Source organism: Poromitra crassiceps (genome assembly GCF_964638095.1).
Source record: "Poromitra crassiceps genome assembly, chromosome: 3".
NCBI lineage: Eukaryota > Metazoa > Chordata > Actinopteri > Beryciformes > Melamphaidae > Poromitra > Poromitra crassiceps.
Window position 1 is genome coordinate 5,283,632 of NC_139625.1, and position 16,049 is coordinate 5,299,680.

Below are 16,049 nucleotides of genomic sequence, written 5' to 3' on the forward strand. Positions count from 1 at the left end.
TGTGACTTGCCAAATCACAATATGTTTCATGTTAGCCAAGTCACAATATGTTTCATGTAAGCCAAGTTACAATATGCTTCATGTAAGCCAAGTCACAATATGTTTCATCTAAGTCAAGTCACAATAACTTCATGTAAGCCAAGTCACAATATGCTTCATGTAAGCCAAGTCACAATATGCTTCATGTTAGCCAAGTCACAATATGTTTCATCTAAGTCAAGTCACAATATGCTTCATGTAAGCCAAGTCACAATATGCTTCATGTAAGCCAAGTCACAATATGCTTCATGACATGTAAGCCAAGTCACAATATGCTTCATGTAAGCCTAGTCACAATATGCTTTATGTAAACCAAGTCACAATATGCTTCATGTAAACCAAGTCACAATTAATAATCCAGTCATCATTATAATTAATGACCTGGCAATTGCCATCATCACAATATAAAACCACTGAAAGATGATTAGTGCACAAAGTGAGCATTTTATTTTCCCAGGTCAGGATTTGTACAGGTGAGCTTGTATTTACAGGCTGCAAGTTAATGATGAACAAACAATGACTTCAATTAAAGAATGAACAATGACATAATAATAATAATAAAATGAGCTAAGCAGGCTACACATATGGGCTATATCTGCTTCACAAGGAGCTCACTAACAGGCCTACAGCTCCCTCAGGGTTTTCAATGACTTTCCAGGACCAATTCCCTCACTCCATTTCTATGAGGGGGAGTGAAAACACTGGACACGGGGGGGGACAATAAAATGTCCATGTTAAGCACGCACACATGCGCGCACACACACACACACACACACACGCACACGCACACGCACGCACGCGCACACGCACACACACACACACACACACACACACACACACACACACTATTCTACTACAAGCACTGTATTTACAGACTGATGGATCATGTTTGGTAACATGAGCAGTAAACACAGAAGCAGAAGAAGTAAACACACACACACACACACACACACACTATTACACTAATGAATATACAAACATTATACTATTATTATTATGCATGCGGGCACGTGTGTGTGTGTGATGCTGTACAGAGTGAAGCATCATGTCAGCAGCTGTGTTTGGTCAGAGTGTGTTTCTCTCTCACTCCTCTATCTGACACAGAGACACTGAGCCACCAGGGTTCAACCCAAACGCAGGGTAGAGTGCTTCAGTGAAGGTGGAGGTGAAGGTGTGGAGGTGGGTCAGTGTGTCAGAGGAAACTGTGTAGAAGGACAGAGTGCCAGCAGCCCAGTCAAGATACACCGCGACTCTGTTAGAGCCGGAGGAGGAGGGAGGAGGTATGTCTGTTCCTCTGTTATTGTGACAGGCATTGTAACAACCATCATCATTGCAGCGCAGACACCAGGACTTATCATTCCATTCAAGCCTACAGTCATCACCCTTTCCTTTCCTGCTGATTCCTCTGTAAGTCACTCCTATCCAAACCTCTCCTTCCCTCTCCACCTCCAAGGAACAGCGACCAGTGAGACCATCTCTACACAGCAGCTGAGCCCTGCTGTCAAATCTCTCTGGGTGATCAGGATATGGCTGCTCCTCTTCCACCCTCGTCACCTTTCTGTTGTCTTCAGACAGGAGGAGCACGCTGCATGCTGTGTTTGGGTCCAGTGTGAGTTCACAGGCATCTGAAGGAGAGAACAAGACTCAATACAGCAGCAGCTTCTCATCTAACACACCTGTTGTGTTTATTATTGGTGGATTTATTCACAGATTGACTGTTCGTCTCTTCAGTTGCATGAGGACACATTCTGTCAGCCATCTTTTTTCAGAGTAGGATTTGAATGAATAGATGTCACACATGAGCTTTCTATGTAGAAGTTAATTTGCAAAAGCAGATATCTCCTTTTGTATTTATTACCCCAACTTATTATATATTTATGTCTATTCATATTATATAAAATTTCTTTCATAAATTACAATTAAACCATTTTTACACAAACAAATGTGTGTGTGTGTGTGTGTGTGTGTGTGTGTGTGTGTGTGTGTGTGTGTGTGTGTGTGTGTGTGTGTGCGCGTGCGTGCGCGTGTGTAATGCGTGTAAATAAATCATTTGTGAGCATGTGATTGTGTGATTGTGTGTTTATTTGTTTATTAACACATTCAGTGCCAAGGACGTCTGTGCACGTCCTAAAAAAAAGTAACGTTCAGTGCCAAGGACGTCTGTGGACGTCCTAAAATCATAATTCATATTATTCCATAATTCTGCTGTTTAAGGTCGTACCCAGCCAGTGAGCATGAATCCCTTCAAGGGATCACACGGCGCCACCTTAAACATCGTCACAGGAGCTGCTCCACCCACCTCAGATCCTTTACTTTGTACAGGAGACAGCGGAGAAAGCCGTGGAAACCGATGCATGCTTTCTGCCAGAGCCTATATATTGCTCCGTCTACAGCGAGAGTGGGCTCGGCTGCATCCGCGCTCACAACTGAGCTCTTATGCTTCTATCTATCTCCACACGATTTCCTAGAAAGGCAGCATCCGAAGCCGAACGGGCCAAGCCTTTTCGTTCAGTCGCGTTTGCCAGCGCGCATCATTTCCTTGATGCCCATCAAGGAAATGATGCGCGCAGCAAAGCTGGGATCTGTCCGGGGCAAAAACGAGTCGAGAAAGCAAACTCTGTGCGTGTGGGAGGAGCCCGCAGCTCAGAGGTGGAGAGGGGGGGGGGGGGGGGGGGGAGAGAGGGGTGTGTGGCTGCACAGAAACCACACCACACGCCACCACATCAGAAAACACCAGCCAGAGTCAGTGAATGTGCTCGAAATTAGAGTGCAAAAGGTATTCATAAAAGGGGCTATATCTTGGAAAGAAAAAAAAAACGACAGAAAACCCATGAAAGTGCACTTTTTTGAGAGGCTGTAATTTCATAATGGAACTGTCTAGAAACAAAATTTCTTCTTTGGAAGAAGCAGGAGTGTTCAATCTTTCATTAAAGTCCAGCCCCGTTAATATAGCCATAATAGAAAAAATTCTATAGCTGTTTTCAACTGAATGGAAGTGAATCTGGCACAGGCTCCAGACAATTTTACTGAAGCGCTGTGGCACTGAATGTGTTAAAAGGACCCCCATTAGCTGACGCCAACACGACAGTAGTCTTCCTGGTGTGTGTGTGTGTGTGTGTGTGTGTGTGTGTGTGTGTGTGTGTGTGTGTGTGTGTGTGTGTGTGTGTGTGTGTGTGTGTGTGTGTGCGTGCGTGCGTGCGTGTGTGTGTGTGCGTGTGTTGTGCGGGCATGCGTACACACGTGATCGTGTGTTTATTTGTTTATTAAAAGGACCCCCATTAGCTGACGCCAAGATGACAACATTAGTCTTACTGGGGTGTGTGTGTGTGTGCGTGCATGTGTGTGTGTGTGTGTGTGTGTGTGTGTGTGTGTGTGTGTGTGTGTGTGTGTGTGTGTGTGTGCATGTGTGTGTGTGTATGTGTGTGTGTGCGTGCATGTGTGTGTGTGCGTGTGTGTGTGAGAGTATAAGACAGGTGTTCATTTGTTTTAAGAATGGCTTTTTATGTTTTTGCAAACACACTCTGCTGCTTTGTCTTCATGAATCAAACTAAACACACACTTACACTTCCTCAAACCTGGTTTCAACATCTGCACTCCACAGTGGTCCAACCTGTGGAGAGAGAGAGGAGGTAAATAAAGTCAGACAGCATCATCTCTTTGATAATGAACACATAACCTTCAAAAGCTTCCATAGGACTGATTTTCCATCTCCTCCATTCAACATGAAACTATATTCCTCAGCTTCTCAGCAGCTCCGTTCACACTGACTTTATGAATGAGAGTCAATGTTCATATGTTGGTACAGACTGGAGTCACATGACCAGACTGAGTCTATACACTAACAGACTCAATGTTCATATGTTGGTACAGACTGGAGTCACATGACCAGACTGAGTCTATACACTAACAGACTCAATGTTCATATGTTGGTACAGACTGGAGTCACATGACCAGACTGAGTCTATACACTAACAGACTCAATGTTCATATGTTGGTACAGACTGGAGTCACATGACCAGACTGAGTCTATACACTAATTTCCACCACATTTTACTGCCCTGTACAGCTCGTCACCACTCGGCTCTAATCGTATCAGCCCTATGGACGTTTTGCTTCCACCGCGGATCATCTGCCCCCCCCCCCCCCCCCGCCCACAGCTGGTCGTCTAAAAATAGCGACCGCATATCTGTCCTTCGGCTATAACATAACGTTACAATTAAATCCATCCACAGAACTTTTAAACTGTTTATGAAATACTGGTGCCTCTAAATGACCTACAGTGTACATGGGCAAATGTGACAATCGGCCAAGAGAATGATATCACAGGCATGCGCTGCGCGGGGACGGGAGAGGCGCAACAGAGTGAAGCCTCTACCCCGCAGCCTCTCACCAGGCAAGACCGGGGCTTCCAAACACCCGCTGCGGCCTAGCGGAGCGCTGCAGCCTGCACTCAGCTAGAGCTCCCTGAGCGAGCAGCGGACTTTTTTCTCAGACAATTGAACACCCGCCACGATTTTATTTCACCGGAGGTGAAGGCAGCGACACAAAAGACTGATGGAAATATACATAACAGAAGATAAGGTAAGACCACTAAACTGGTATGCAGCCGCCAGCATTGCATTGACAGTCAGTAGACAGAGTAAACACGATTCTCTCTGACCAATCAGTAGCCATCAGAGTTTTACGTCACCATTTGGGACCTACTCGCCAGCCCGAAGTACCCCGACGAGGCAGGGACCAAAAGTAGCACGACTCGGCCTTAAATCAAACCGAGCTGGGCCGGTTTTTGACGGTGGGATGAGACCAAAAGTCGAGTCGAGCGGAGCGGGACCGCGCTACTAGCTGCTGTGGAATTGGGCCATAACAGACTCAATGTTCATATGTTGGTACAGACTGGAGTCACATGACCAGACTGAGTCTATACACTAACAGACTCAATGTTCTTATGTTGGTACAGACTGGAGTCATATGACCAGACTGAGTCTATACACTAACAGGAGTCAGTCATACCACTCCTGTACATCATGTCTGTAACCATAGCAACCTTTACTGCAGACCAACATGGCGGCTCCCATCTCCTGTGTTTTCAGTTTACTGGATATCAGTAACCAGAACACAAACAAGCAATAATAACGAGCCTTCACAGAGGTCTGTGCTCTCTGACTGGCTGAAGATTATTGATTAATTATTAGCTTCTGTATTTATTGATATTCTGATTGTGAATCCATTAACCCTGATTATGATTTAGTGTGTGATAAACACTGGAAATGATTTATTAAGCTAAATGTTTCAGGGGAAATTGAAATGATGTCACTCATATCAAACTCCAGACTCAGGACCTTTCAGCCTCACATGTGACTGAATGGAAATGATGATAAATGATGTCACATATAAATGTGTTTAAAATGTGTTTGTTGCTGTCAGACACACTCTGCTTTATTTTAATTTGATCCTTAATAAAGGTGAATGGGGCAAATAACAGATCAAGAAAAGACAAATATTTGTAATAAATTAAGAAAGTTCTTTATGCTTCTTTTGTTGATCAGACCTCAAACTAACACAGATGATGAACTAGATGGTGAATCAGAAAACAGATTAAATATGGGGAGTGATACACTTGAGTTATCTGTATTCTGTCTCCACTCAGTAACTCAGTGATGCTGTGATGATGTGTCAGCTCAGTGTGTGTGTGTGTGTGTGTGTGTGTGTGTGTGTGTGTGTGTGTGTGTCTGTGTGTGTGTGTGTGTGTGTGTGTGTGTGCGTGTGTGTGTGTGTGTGTGTGTGTGCGTCTGTGTGTGTGTGTGTGTGTGTGCGTGCATGCGTGTGTGTGTGTGTGTGTGTGTGTGTGTGCGTGCGTGCGTGCGTGTGTGTGTGTGTGTGTGTCTGTGTGTGTGTGTGTGTGTGTGTGTGTGTGTCTGTGTGTGTGTGTGTGTGTGTGGGGGGGGGGGAGACGTGTCTTGAAGGTTTGTGGATGTGAGCGAGTTTCCATGTTGCACCTTCCAGCTGATTTACAATAGAGGGCGTGTCAGCCTGTAAAACACTTCAGTGAAGACTGCTCTCTCTCTCTGTCTCTCTCTCTCTACCCCTTTCTCTGTCTCTCTCTCTATCCCTCTCTCTGTCTCTCTCTCTCCCTCTCTCTCTCTCCCTCTCTATCCCTATCTCTGTCTCTCTCTCCCTCTCTCCCTCCCTCTCTCTCTCCATCTATCCCTCTCTATCCCTCTCTCTCTGTCTCTCTCTCCCTCTTTCTCCCTCTCTCTCTCTCTCTCACTCTCTCTCTCCCTATCTCTGCCTCTCTATCCCTCTATCTCCCTCTCACTCCTCTATCCATATCTCTCTCCCTCTCTCTCCCTGTCTCTCTCTGTCTGTCCCTCCTCTCTCTCTCTCGATCTCTCTCTCTCTCTCGCAAAGGTAAACAGGATCACATCCACAATGACTGCTAGACATCCGTTTATATTACAGTTTTTCACAATTGTTTAAACACATTAATTGGAACATCAGACACAATGTGCACAACTTGAAACTCATGTAGGCCTACCAACTGCCAAACCAATTCTGCTGAACTCCAAGCACATTTTCTGCTTTAGACTCAGATTCCCATTCCAAACCACACATTTGTCACAACACTACACACAATTCTCTATATGTTGCACACTCTTCCTGAATTCCCTCTCTTGGTGTTCACACAGAATACACTGCCAATCACATTTCTAAACTCCAAAGGCTGTTGTGCATTTAGCAATCAGCAATTTGCTATAGAAGGGTCACAGATGAGCATGGTTTGTTTGGAGAACAATGAAGGCAGGATGCAGCCTAGTTGTTTTGTTTATTGCCTATTTTCTGTTATCTCTTTCATTTCATCCCGTTTTCATCCTGTTTGCTGTGATTTACAGTAGATTGCACATTTTGGGTACAAATAAAATATTATTTGTTGTTAAATTATTGTGTGTTGTTTTCTATTTGAGTATACGTAAGAACATGATATGGTAATATTTTACATCAAACAGGTGAAAGTGTAACACTGAACATGCAAAGGCATAATTCTACTGATAAAGCATTCATATAGTGTTTTCCATTCATACTATAGTGTTTTCCATTCTGCACACCAGTGTTCAATGGGTGCTTAGAAATGTCTACTCATCTGATGTATGTGTTTGTCATTTGAAAAGAAAATACCATTTAGTGAAGAGTTAACACTGTTTTGAGGGCAAAGTGTGCTTTTGCAAGAGAAGTGTAGGTTTTTGCATTTTGTGTGTGAGTTTTGAGATTTGTGTTTAGGGTTTTGAGAAAGTGAGGTAGTCTATCACGAAATGTGTTTAAGCAATTGTGAAAAACTGTAACACACACAGCACTGACAGAGAGAATCACACACACACACTCTCATGTCCTGTGTGTGTGAGTGTGTGTGTGTGTGTGTGTGTGTGTGTGTGTGTGCGTGCCTGCGTGCGTGCGTGCGTGCGCGCACGCACACACACACATAGTGTATGTGCAACTGTCTTGTTGATAGACGGACGCACAGACATACACATTTCATCACATGAGGAAATAACAGCGACCAACACACACAATCGGCGCTCGCTTGTTAAGTGTGAACTGTCCACAGACGCGAGCAGGGAGCTCCCCTGAGCACTCACTCACTGACTCACAGAGATCTGACATATCTAGCCTGCTTCATATGATGTCCCGTTTTTTTAGGGGACCTTTTAATAAACAAATAAACACAATCACACGCGTACGCACATGCTCACACACACATACACACACACACAGGCGCGCGCGCGCACGCAAACACACACACACACACACACACGCACGCACGCACACACACACGCACGCACGCACGCACGCACACACGCACGCACACACACACACGCACGCACACACACACACACACGCACACACACACGCACACACACACACACACACACACACACACACACACACACACACACACACACACACACACAATGAGTCGTGTCGGGAGTGTGGTCAGGAGAGAAGAGCGTAGTGAGGCAGACACAGCCAGGGTGATGTGTGCTGTCTGCAGCATGTTACAAACAGACAAGTGGTTTGACTGAGGAGGTTATTCTCCAGGAACTGTCCCACAACCAAAAAACAAGTTTAAAAAGCATTTAAGTAGCTATGAAAATCTTATATGTTTACTAAAATCATTATATTATCCATTCGAAACCCAAATAATATTTGAGATAGCCGTCAACTTAATAACTCCGACTTAATAAATCTAACATTGAACCAATTTTAGAGAATGACCCATCGATGTGCGAGCGTGTGTTTAGAAAGAATAAAGCAGGTGTGAGACTGCGTTTCCAGACTCGTCGGGGGATTCTCCTATATGACAGTCATATAGTGTGAAAACGACTCAAAGACTCCTGATTATGTATGTTTTATTATGTTTTACATTTTATGTTTATTGTGTTTTATGTTTTATGGGGACAACGGATGGAAATTAGCCTTGTGCTAAATCCGGCAATTTTTACACTTTTACTATGTTCCAGGTTTTATTATCTGTTCTATGGTTTCTGTGTTCATTAATTTTGCACTGTCCCGTCCAAATAAACAAATAAATAAATAAAAATAAATTACAAGACAGACAGTTGTATAGTGAGAAAGGAACAGAGACTGCTGACTCACGAGGATCTTGTAGTCTGTACGTGCTATTCACCATATGTTCCAACTCAGGGGTCAGCCAATTACTTCCTATTGTGTTTACACTTCCTGTGACAGTACAGTACTAGTGACCAGGTAAAACAGACGGTGTTTTGAACAGGAAGAACACAACTGGGTCAAAGCAGGCGGGGCTACATAAGGTGAATAGCCTGTCCAAAAGGAGAGCAGAGGAACTTTCCTCTATCATCCAAGCCTGTCTAGGTGAGTGGAAATTGAACTCACAAACAGTGACTGGATAACATTGTTGGGCCGGTTGGTGCATATAGGCGACATAGGCGACCGCCTATGGCGCCACCTTGTGGAGGCGGCAAGATGAGGCAAAAAAACAAACAACCCACACAATAAAACCTAAATAAAATAAACAAAATAGCTGGGGTGGTTTGTGGTTGCTGGTTGGTTGATCAAATTTGCTGCCTTATAGTCATTTGCTGAGGAATGGGTCAATCACGCTCATACTGTGGCGCTGCACCAATGACTGGGCTTCATGTACCTGCAGCACCCGCCTACCTGCTCCCGCGGTGGCCCACCCTCACCCCAACAATGCCACAAAGAAAGAAAAAAAGAAAGCAAAGCGAAAGAAAGCGCCAGTTTGAAAACATAAATGCGCGAACAGCAGAGGGGTTCCTTGTTAAGGTTTATTGAACCCAGGTTCAATGCCAGCAGCAGCAGCAGAAGCAGCAGCAGCAGCAGCAGAAGCACATCTACTACCGTCCGTGCTGCTAACACCATCGCTGAGGCTCTCGCCCGACCCGGTGCTGCACCTTCAAGTGCGCCGGCGCCCAAGAAGCTAGCACTGTGCTAGCTGCTACTGCTAGTAGCACTAGCACATCTACCACTACCGCTGTTGCTAGTACTACTAGCGACGCTGCACCCGGGAGTAGCAGGGAGCCTGCCAGGTGCGCTGCCTGGCCCGCCGTGACCGTGAGCAGGGAAGCCCCTCCACCGGAGACCTTGTCAGCTGGCTCAAGCAGTGAAAACTGAGTCTCTAAACTGATTTACTGAGTCTCAGGATATAATAACTGGACAACAAGATGATGATATTTTGAATCATCCCGGCAGCAGCGCAACTGACGTTACTGACTCCGAGCATGAGGATATTATAACGGTACAAGGTGAGGAAGATTTTTATTTGAATGATCCCAAATGGCCAGAAATAATAACGAAAGGACTAAAATAAATCTTGATCGAGAGGGGACCATGTCAAGTCAAAGGACTTGATACCTGTAATATACAGGCTTATTTATTTTTTTAAATAAAAATTATTTTTCTATTTTCGAATACTTCTAGTTTCTATATAAATGCTGCTATGCTCCACCTTGTATTCTCTGTGTCTATAGGTCTGTTTGTGTGCTTTCCTGACCAATGTGCGATCTGATCTTTGTTGTATCTCTCACACAACATGATCTATAATTGTAAATCGTTTGATACGGTCGTTTCCTTGTTTGTACCCGTCTATGTTCTGCGGTTTATGTAATTTTTTATATAATTGAATGTACTTCCGGTTTTGACTGTATTTAACCGTCATGTCATACTGCGGCACAACACTGAGGAAGGCCTGCGTGCCGAAACGTTTGTTGCTGTGCTGCTGCCTTACCCAGACTAAGGTATTAAACCCATAAAAGGACATTTTGTGTGCTGGCGTTTTCTGCTGTGACTTGATATTGCGTGTGCCCTGCACCGGAGCTGTACAGGGAAGGTAGGTGCGGAGGGTGCGGCAGCACCTCCTGTTGGCAGGAGATGGGATTTTTGAAATTGTTGGATTTGGCTGTCTTGTGTTTATACCACCAACAAAATGCATTAAAAAACAGTTTGTGCTTCCCAGGTCTAATCTTATTTCATACGCGCTCTCTTCAAAAGTGATTTTCATCATAATCTGGTTTTCCAAAATAATAATAATAATAATAATAATAATAATAAGTTCAGTGTTTATGCCTGTGTTGCTGTCTGTTGTAGTGTAAAACGACTAAAGGGAGAGCAGGAGCCTGTACTACGTAGCTAGATTAATGCCTTATCCGAGTAAGTTTGAGTTTGAACCTGGTTTAGCCATACTACAAAGCAAGTTAACTTCTAATCACCATGGCAACTCATGCTGCAAAGCTAACCTGGTCCCGACCAGGTTAGCTTCAGAGGATAAGATCAAAATCCATGACAGACCCATATAATCGGCTCTCTGGAGTCACTCACCATTCATATAAGATCGCCATATGAAAAATAGATTGCAGTCAACTGAGAATATAACAAGAAAAACATTTGTGGCTCTGTAGGCTACATAATTAAATTAAGCCTACTTACCACTTTATGTCTTAAAGGGATAGTTCGGTTTGTTTGAAGTTGGGTCCTATCAGCTAGTCACATACACTAACGTAATTCGGTACAGTGGTCTGGAAGCGAGGCGCAGTGTCTAACGAGATCCGGCACCCAGAGGAGCAGCCTCGCGCAGCCTCACCAGCATTTTCTCTCGCAGTACTGGGGGTCAACAACTAAAACGTAATTTAGCCACCAAAAAACAACGCCCACCTAAACAAATCGATATCAGTGTACATGCACGCTCTATTTGAGAATTTATCAGCCCTTTACTTTTCCGCCAAACAGTCATTTCATTCGGCACTACTTTTTCTCCCAAACCTATCACTACCGTATTCCTCCGCTCAACTCCTGCACAGAGCCGCAGTGCTGGATCACTCCGCAGATCACAGGTTATCTCAGTTCACAAAGTACAGTTACATCGCGACAGCACGTCTGGAGTATTTTTCCCATCAATAATTCAACGATGGTGCGTGTTTGTGTATTTCCTGGCTGTTCAAACAGACAAAGATCCTGGTCTGGTTATCGGTTTCACCGTATTCCTTTGAAGAACCAAAGTATTACACAGTTGTGGCTTGTTGCACTGAATAGAGACATCAGCACTCCTCCCGAAAGTTTGGCAGAACTTCGCGTTTGCAGTGCACATTTTTCTGAAGAGGATTATCAACAACCCATAGCAGATAAGAAGGACAAGCACTTTCTGAAGAGCGATGCTGTACCTAGACCACAGGTCAGATATGAAATAGGAATCACATCATGCTTGTAGGCTACTATCGCAATTTTTTTTTCTCTTTTGTCTAAATGCATGACGAAATCGGCACGTTTTCACGTTATTTATGCGCAATATTACTTTCACAGGCATGTACATCACCGGGCCCAATGCAGGAAGAACAGCAAATGTTTTCTGTCCCAAGAGAATCCACCCCCAAGAAGACACCAGTCAAGAGGCTGTATCTAACCCCGACCCAAAATCTCAGATTATCATCGCATTTACAGTTTCTAATGCAGATGTTCATGAAAGGTAAATTTACTCTTACAGCCATGGTCGTAACCCCTGATGATTCCATAGTGTTTCCCCTGCAATGTGTTACTAGTGCTCACCTGTCTATCTCCCTGTCTATGCTTTGTTTGTGTCTAGGCATCGTGCACTCTCTTCCTCCGTCTCCTGGTTCAGCTCGTCCTGCTCTCCTGGCTGTCTGCTCATCATCCCCGGGGCTTCCTTCCTGCATGGCCGGCTTGTTGGTGCAGCTAACATTGGAGCTACACTCTTAGGCCATTCCAGTTTAGATTCTGTCTCCTTCAACTCCACCCTCATCACACATCTGCATGCCCCCCTGCTAGCAGCTTCAAAGCTCTGAGCTACACCACTCTGTCAAGCTTCCCCCATCCATCATGTCACACTGTCCTGTTACCTCCAGCATGTAAAAAAGACATTCACACCAAGGACTCCTACAGTACACTGAAACAAATCAGACCTCAGCCCCCCCATGATAACATTTTGTCCCATGGTCCTCTCGAACACCACATTTTAGCTTTTAGATGTGTGTTTTTTCACATAAAATGTATGAAACTGATCCCCCTAAGAGTCATATATTTGGTCACTGTTGCATGAGTGTTATTTGATAAATAAATCCAGATTTGATCACATCAAGTTTCACTTTATTTACATCTTGTTGCTTTACATGTTTGGTTGGTCGCACCAGAGAAAAAGTTTTCTATGTCATGATTGATTGATGTCCAAAAATTAAAAAAGATCCAGTGCATCTTGGTTTTCTTTGAAGCCAATGTACTGTCCATTGGGGGATGGATATGCATTTCGAATTGTATCCACAACACATGATGGTAACACCGCTCTGTTGCCTTTTCCAAGCTGCTCTCCTCTCAGGGCCCACTCCAGCACTACCCGGTAAGCAACCAGCCTGAATTGCCTGAAACAGAATAAAAACAAACAGAAATGTTTTACGGTTGTTATTGCAAAAAATAATATGCGGTATACCACTGTCATAGTGTCAAAAAAATATTAGGCTACATAATAGGATGGTTTCCCATATGCCTCCTACAATGTGGTGTTATTTCCCATAACATATGGGATACATATGTCTAATTTATTTGCGATATACAGTATCGTAAGAACAGTGAGATATATAGATGACAAAACAATCAAATTATATGATTTATTATATATTTACAGTTGTTATTACAAAAAATAATATACAGTATACCACTGTCATTATTGTGTCATAAAAAGTTTAGGCTACATAATTGGACGGTTTCCCATATGCCTCCTACAATGTGGTGTTATTTCACATAATATATGGGATATATATGTATAATTTATATGCGATATACAGTATCGTCATAACAGTGTGATATATATGGATGACAAAACAATCAAATTATATGAATTACTCGACTGATATGTGCTGTGCTCCCACAATACGTGTAGAAGTTTAGGGTGGGAACATGTCGGCCAAATAGGCTATTGTAGTCTATATTGTAACGTTTCATATCAGCTGGAGGTGGTGAGATGTAGCCTTGCCAGTAACAAAATAGGCAGGCCTAGAACAAGGAGAAAAGACTTACTTTGGAGACAACTCGTCATCTGGCCCCTCTGCTCTGGGACGTTTCCCCCAATTTATCTTTGGAATGGTGAAAAAAGTCCGCAAGACACCGGGATTCAGTAGGGCAGCATACTCTGGGTGGTTGGTGATGCAGAGTGTATCTGGAGGATCCTCTGCTTCTGAAAGATCGGCAAGTTGCGTTGCTACCAGGTTCCACTCATAGCAGCAGTAGCTCTCTGGCTCTGTGGGCATGGCCTCACAGTTTCCACATCTGCACCACCAGGTAGATTGCAATCGTTCTCTTTCTTTGGGCCCCTCTATGGAGACAGACTTATATCAAAATGGCACGAGCGTATTATATTGTTTCACACGCGCAAATACATACTCACACTCGCGCAATCTGACATCCCGCGCACACAAACACTGCACGAGCGAGGACAGAAAAGCATAGAGCGTATTTTGCTGAGCTCTGCGCGCGCAGACCCTCTCTCTCTCTCTCTCTCTCCGCCCCCGTGGTCAAGTTCTACGCGCTCGCATTGGAGTAAACTCCAACACGAGCGCGTAGACTGCTGTTGCCCCCCCCCCCTGGTTGTTTTCTACGAGCTCGCCTTGGACTTTTGACAATTGTGGGCGGAAACCAAGGCAGGCCTCTGGCCCTCTAATGATTGGCCACTTTCAACGCCGACCCACCCCCTTAAAAAAAAAAAAAAAAACTTTATTGTACCAAGGAGCCTTACACTGGTAGCAAGAATACTTTGGCTATTAGGCTACCAGTTTAATCTAAATTTTCACAATCACAAACATGCCAGGGGGATTAATGGTTGATAATAATGACGACAAAAATAAAGAAAATTTATTTGTTAGTTCTCTTCTAAACCATAGTTCTAAACACGGCCCTTCTAACTTGATGACAGCTTCCGCCACATGCAGGAGGTGGCGGTAATGCACCATAAGTTGTTTGCCAACCGCCATAAAACACTAGAAGAAGAAGAAGAAGAAGAAGAAGAAGAAGAAGAAGAAGAAGAAGAAGAAGAAGAAGAAGAAGAAGAAGAAGAAGAAGAAGAAGAAGAAGGAAGCTTCCTCAGAAAGGAAACGGTTTCCAGATTGGCAGCTTGCTATTTTCATTTTTTAGGCTATTTCGAAAAACACACACAGACTGAACAATGGCGGCGACACCTGAAGATTTACATGTAGGTTAAGTGATAATAACGTCACTGATGGCATTGTCTAACAACCCGGTTTACTTTACTCTGAAATTTGGTTGGTGGCTAACAGCGCTAATGTAGCTAACGTAACGCTAGTTCGTTAGCTACTAGCGTTAACTATTCTAACACTAGCTTGATAGACAGTTTTAGGCTCAACGTTTTACAGTGCAGCAGTATCCCAGTAGTTTTTCCCGTAATCCTGCTGGCAAACACAGAAAACATAACGTTAAAGTGGTCCCCAAACGTTTCGTGGCAGCATCCCCCCATGTTATGGGTCCACAGCCATGAATATGTGTTGAATATCTTCAATGAATTATGCTTGTTCTTTTAGATTATTTAGTATCTTATCTGTCTTTTATCTAACTACCTTCTATTGATGTAAAGTATTTTGAGCTGCATATTGTGTATGAAAGATGCTACAATTGAGGGTTGTTATTCAATATACAGTCTTAATAAGTCTTAATTTAATGTTGTTTGTTGTCAACAGAGCATTCTCAGACATGAGATTCTTTCGAGACTGATCACAAAATTGGAGTTGGCGCTTTCAAGAACACCTATTGACTTGGAATTCCTCCAATTCACATGTCGGCAACAGCTGTTCCTCTGTGAAGCACTGTCAAGGCATGTAAATGTTCCGGCCGAAATTGTACAGACCTTACAAGAGTTCCTCAGGCTGGTGATGGACCACATTGAATGTAATGATGCTACCAGCAACACTGTTGAAACTGTAGCTGGAGAGAGGGGGCGCCCCAGGTACAACATAGAGACGGAGAGACTGGTTGAGCTTTTGGAGATAAATCTGTCTGTGGACTGCATCTCAAAATTGCTGTGCATTTCAGCCAGTACAGTCAATAGACGGATGAAGGAGCTTGGTCTCTCCGCCAGACAGAGCTACAGCAATGCCACAGACGAGCAATTGGATGATGCAGTCCAACAAATAAAAAACGAAATGCCGACAGCAGGCTATCGGATCGTCAAAGGGAGGCTGAAGTCCATGGGAATGCACGTCCAGTGGAGAAGAGTGACAGCATCAATGCAGAGAGTAGACTCGCTTGGGATTCTTTCCAGACTGACTGCACTGAGCTGCATTGTGCGGAGAACATACTCTGTCAGGGGGCCGCTTTCGCTGTGGCATGTGGACACTAACCACAAACTGATCAGGTCAGTATTATTATTATTAGTTTCATATTATTAAAACAAAAAGTTTAATATTATGATGCAGACACTAACATGTCTTGAATAAAAATCCAGGTGT

The 16,049-nt window shown here is 43.8% G+C and overlaps 1 protein-coding gene across 4 annotated transcripts in view; it reads right to left on the bottom strand.

Moving 5' to 3' along the window:
* Positions 1-458: 458 nt before the first annotated feature.
* The window catches only part of LOC310772608 (protein NLRC3-like), a 153,051-nt gene continuing 137,460 nt past the window's right edge, over positions 459-16,049 (bottom strand). For 3 of the 4 annotated variants that reach the window (XM_083632451.1, XM_083632449.1, XM_083632447.1), the window contains 2 exons: positions 3,603-3,649; positions 459-1,664 (listed from right to left, as the gene is read on the bottom strand). In XM_083632451.1, coding sequence (XP_083488577.1) covers positions 1,123-1,664; positions 3,603-3,649 — 589 coding nt within the window. In that variant the 3' untranslated portion in view covers positions 459-1,122. The remainder of the gene's footprint in view (positions 1,665-3,602; positions 3,650-16,049) is intronic. The other variant, XM_083632448.1, reaches the window with a different exon arrangement.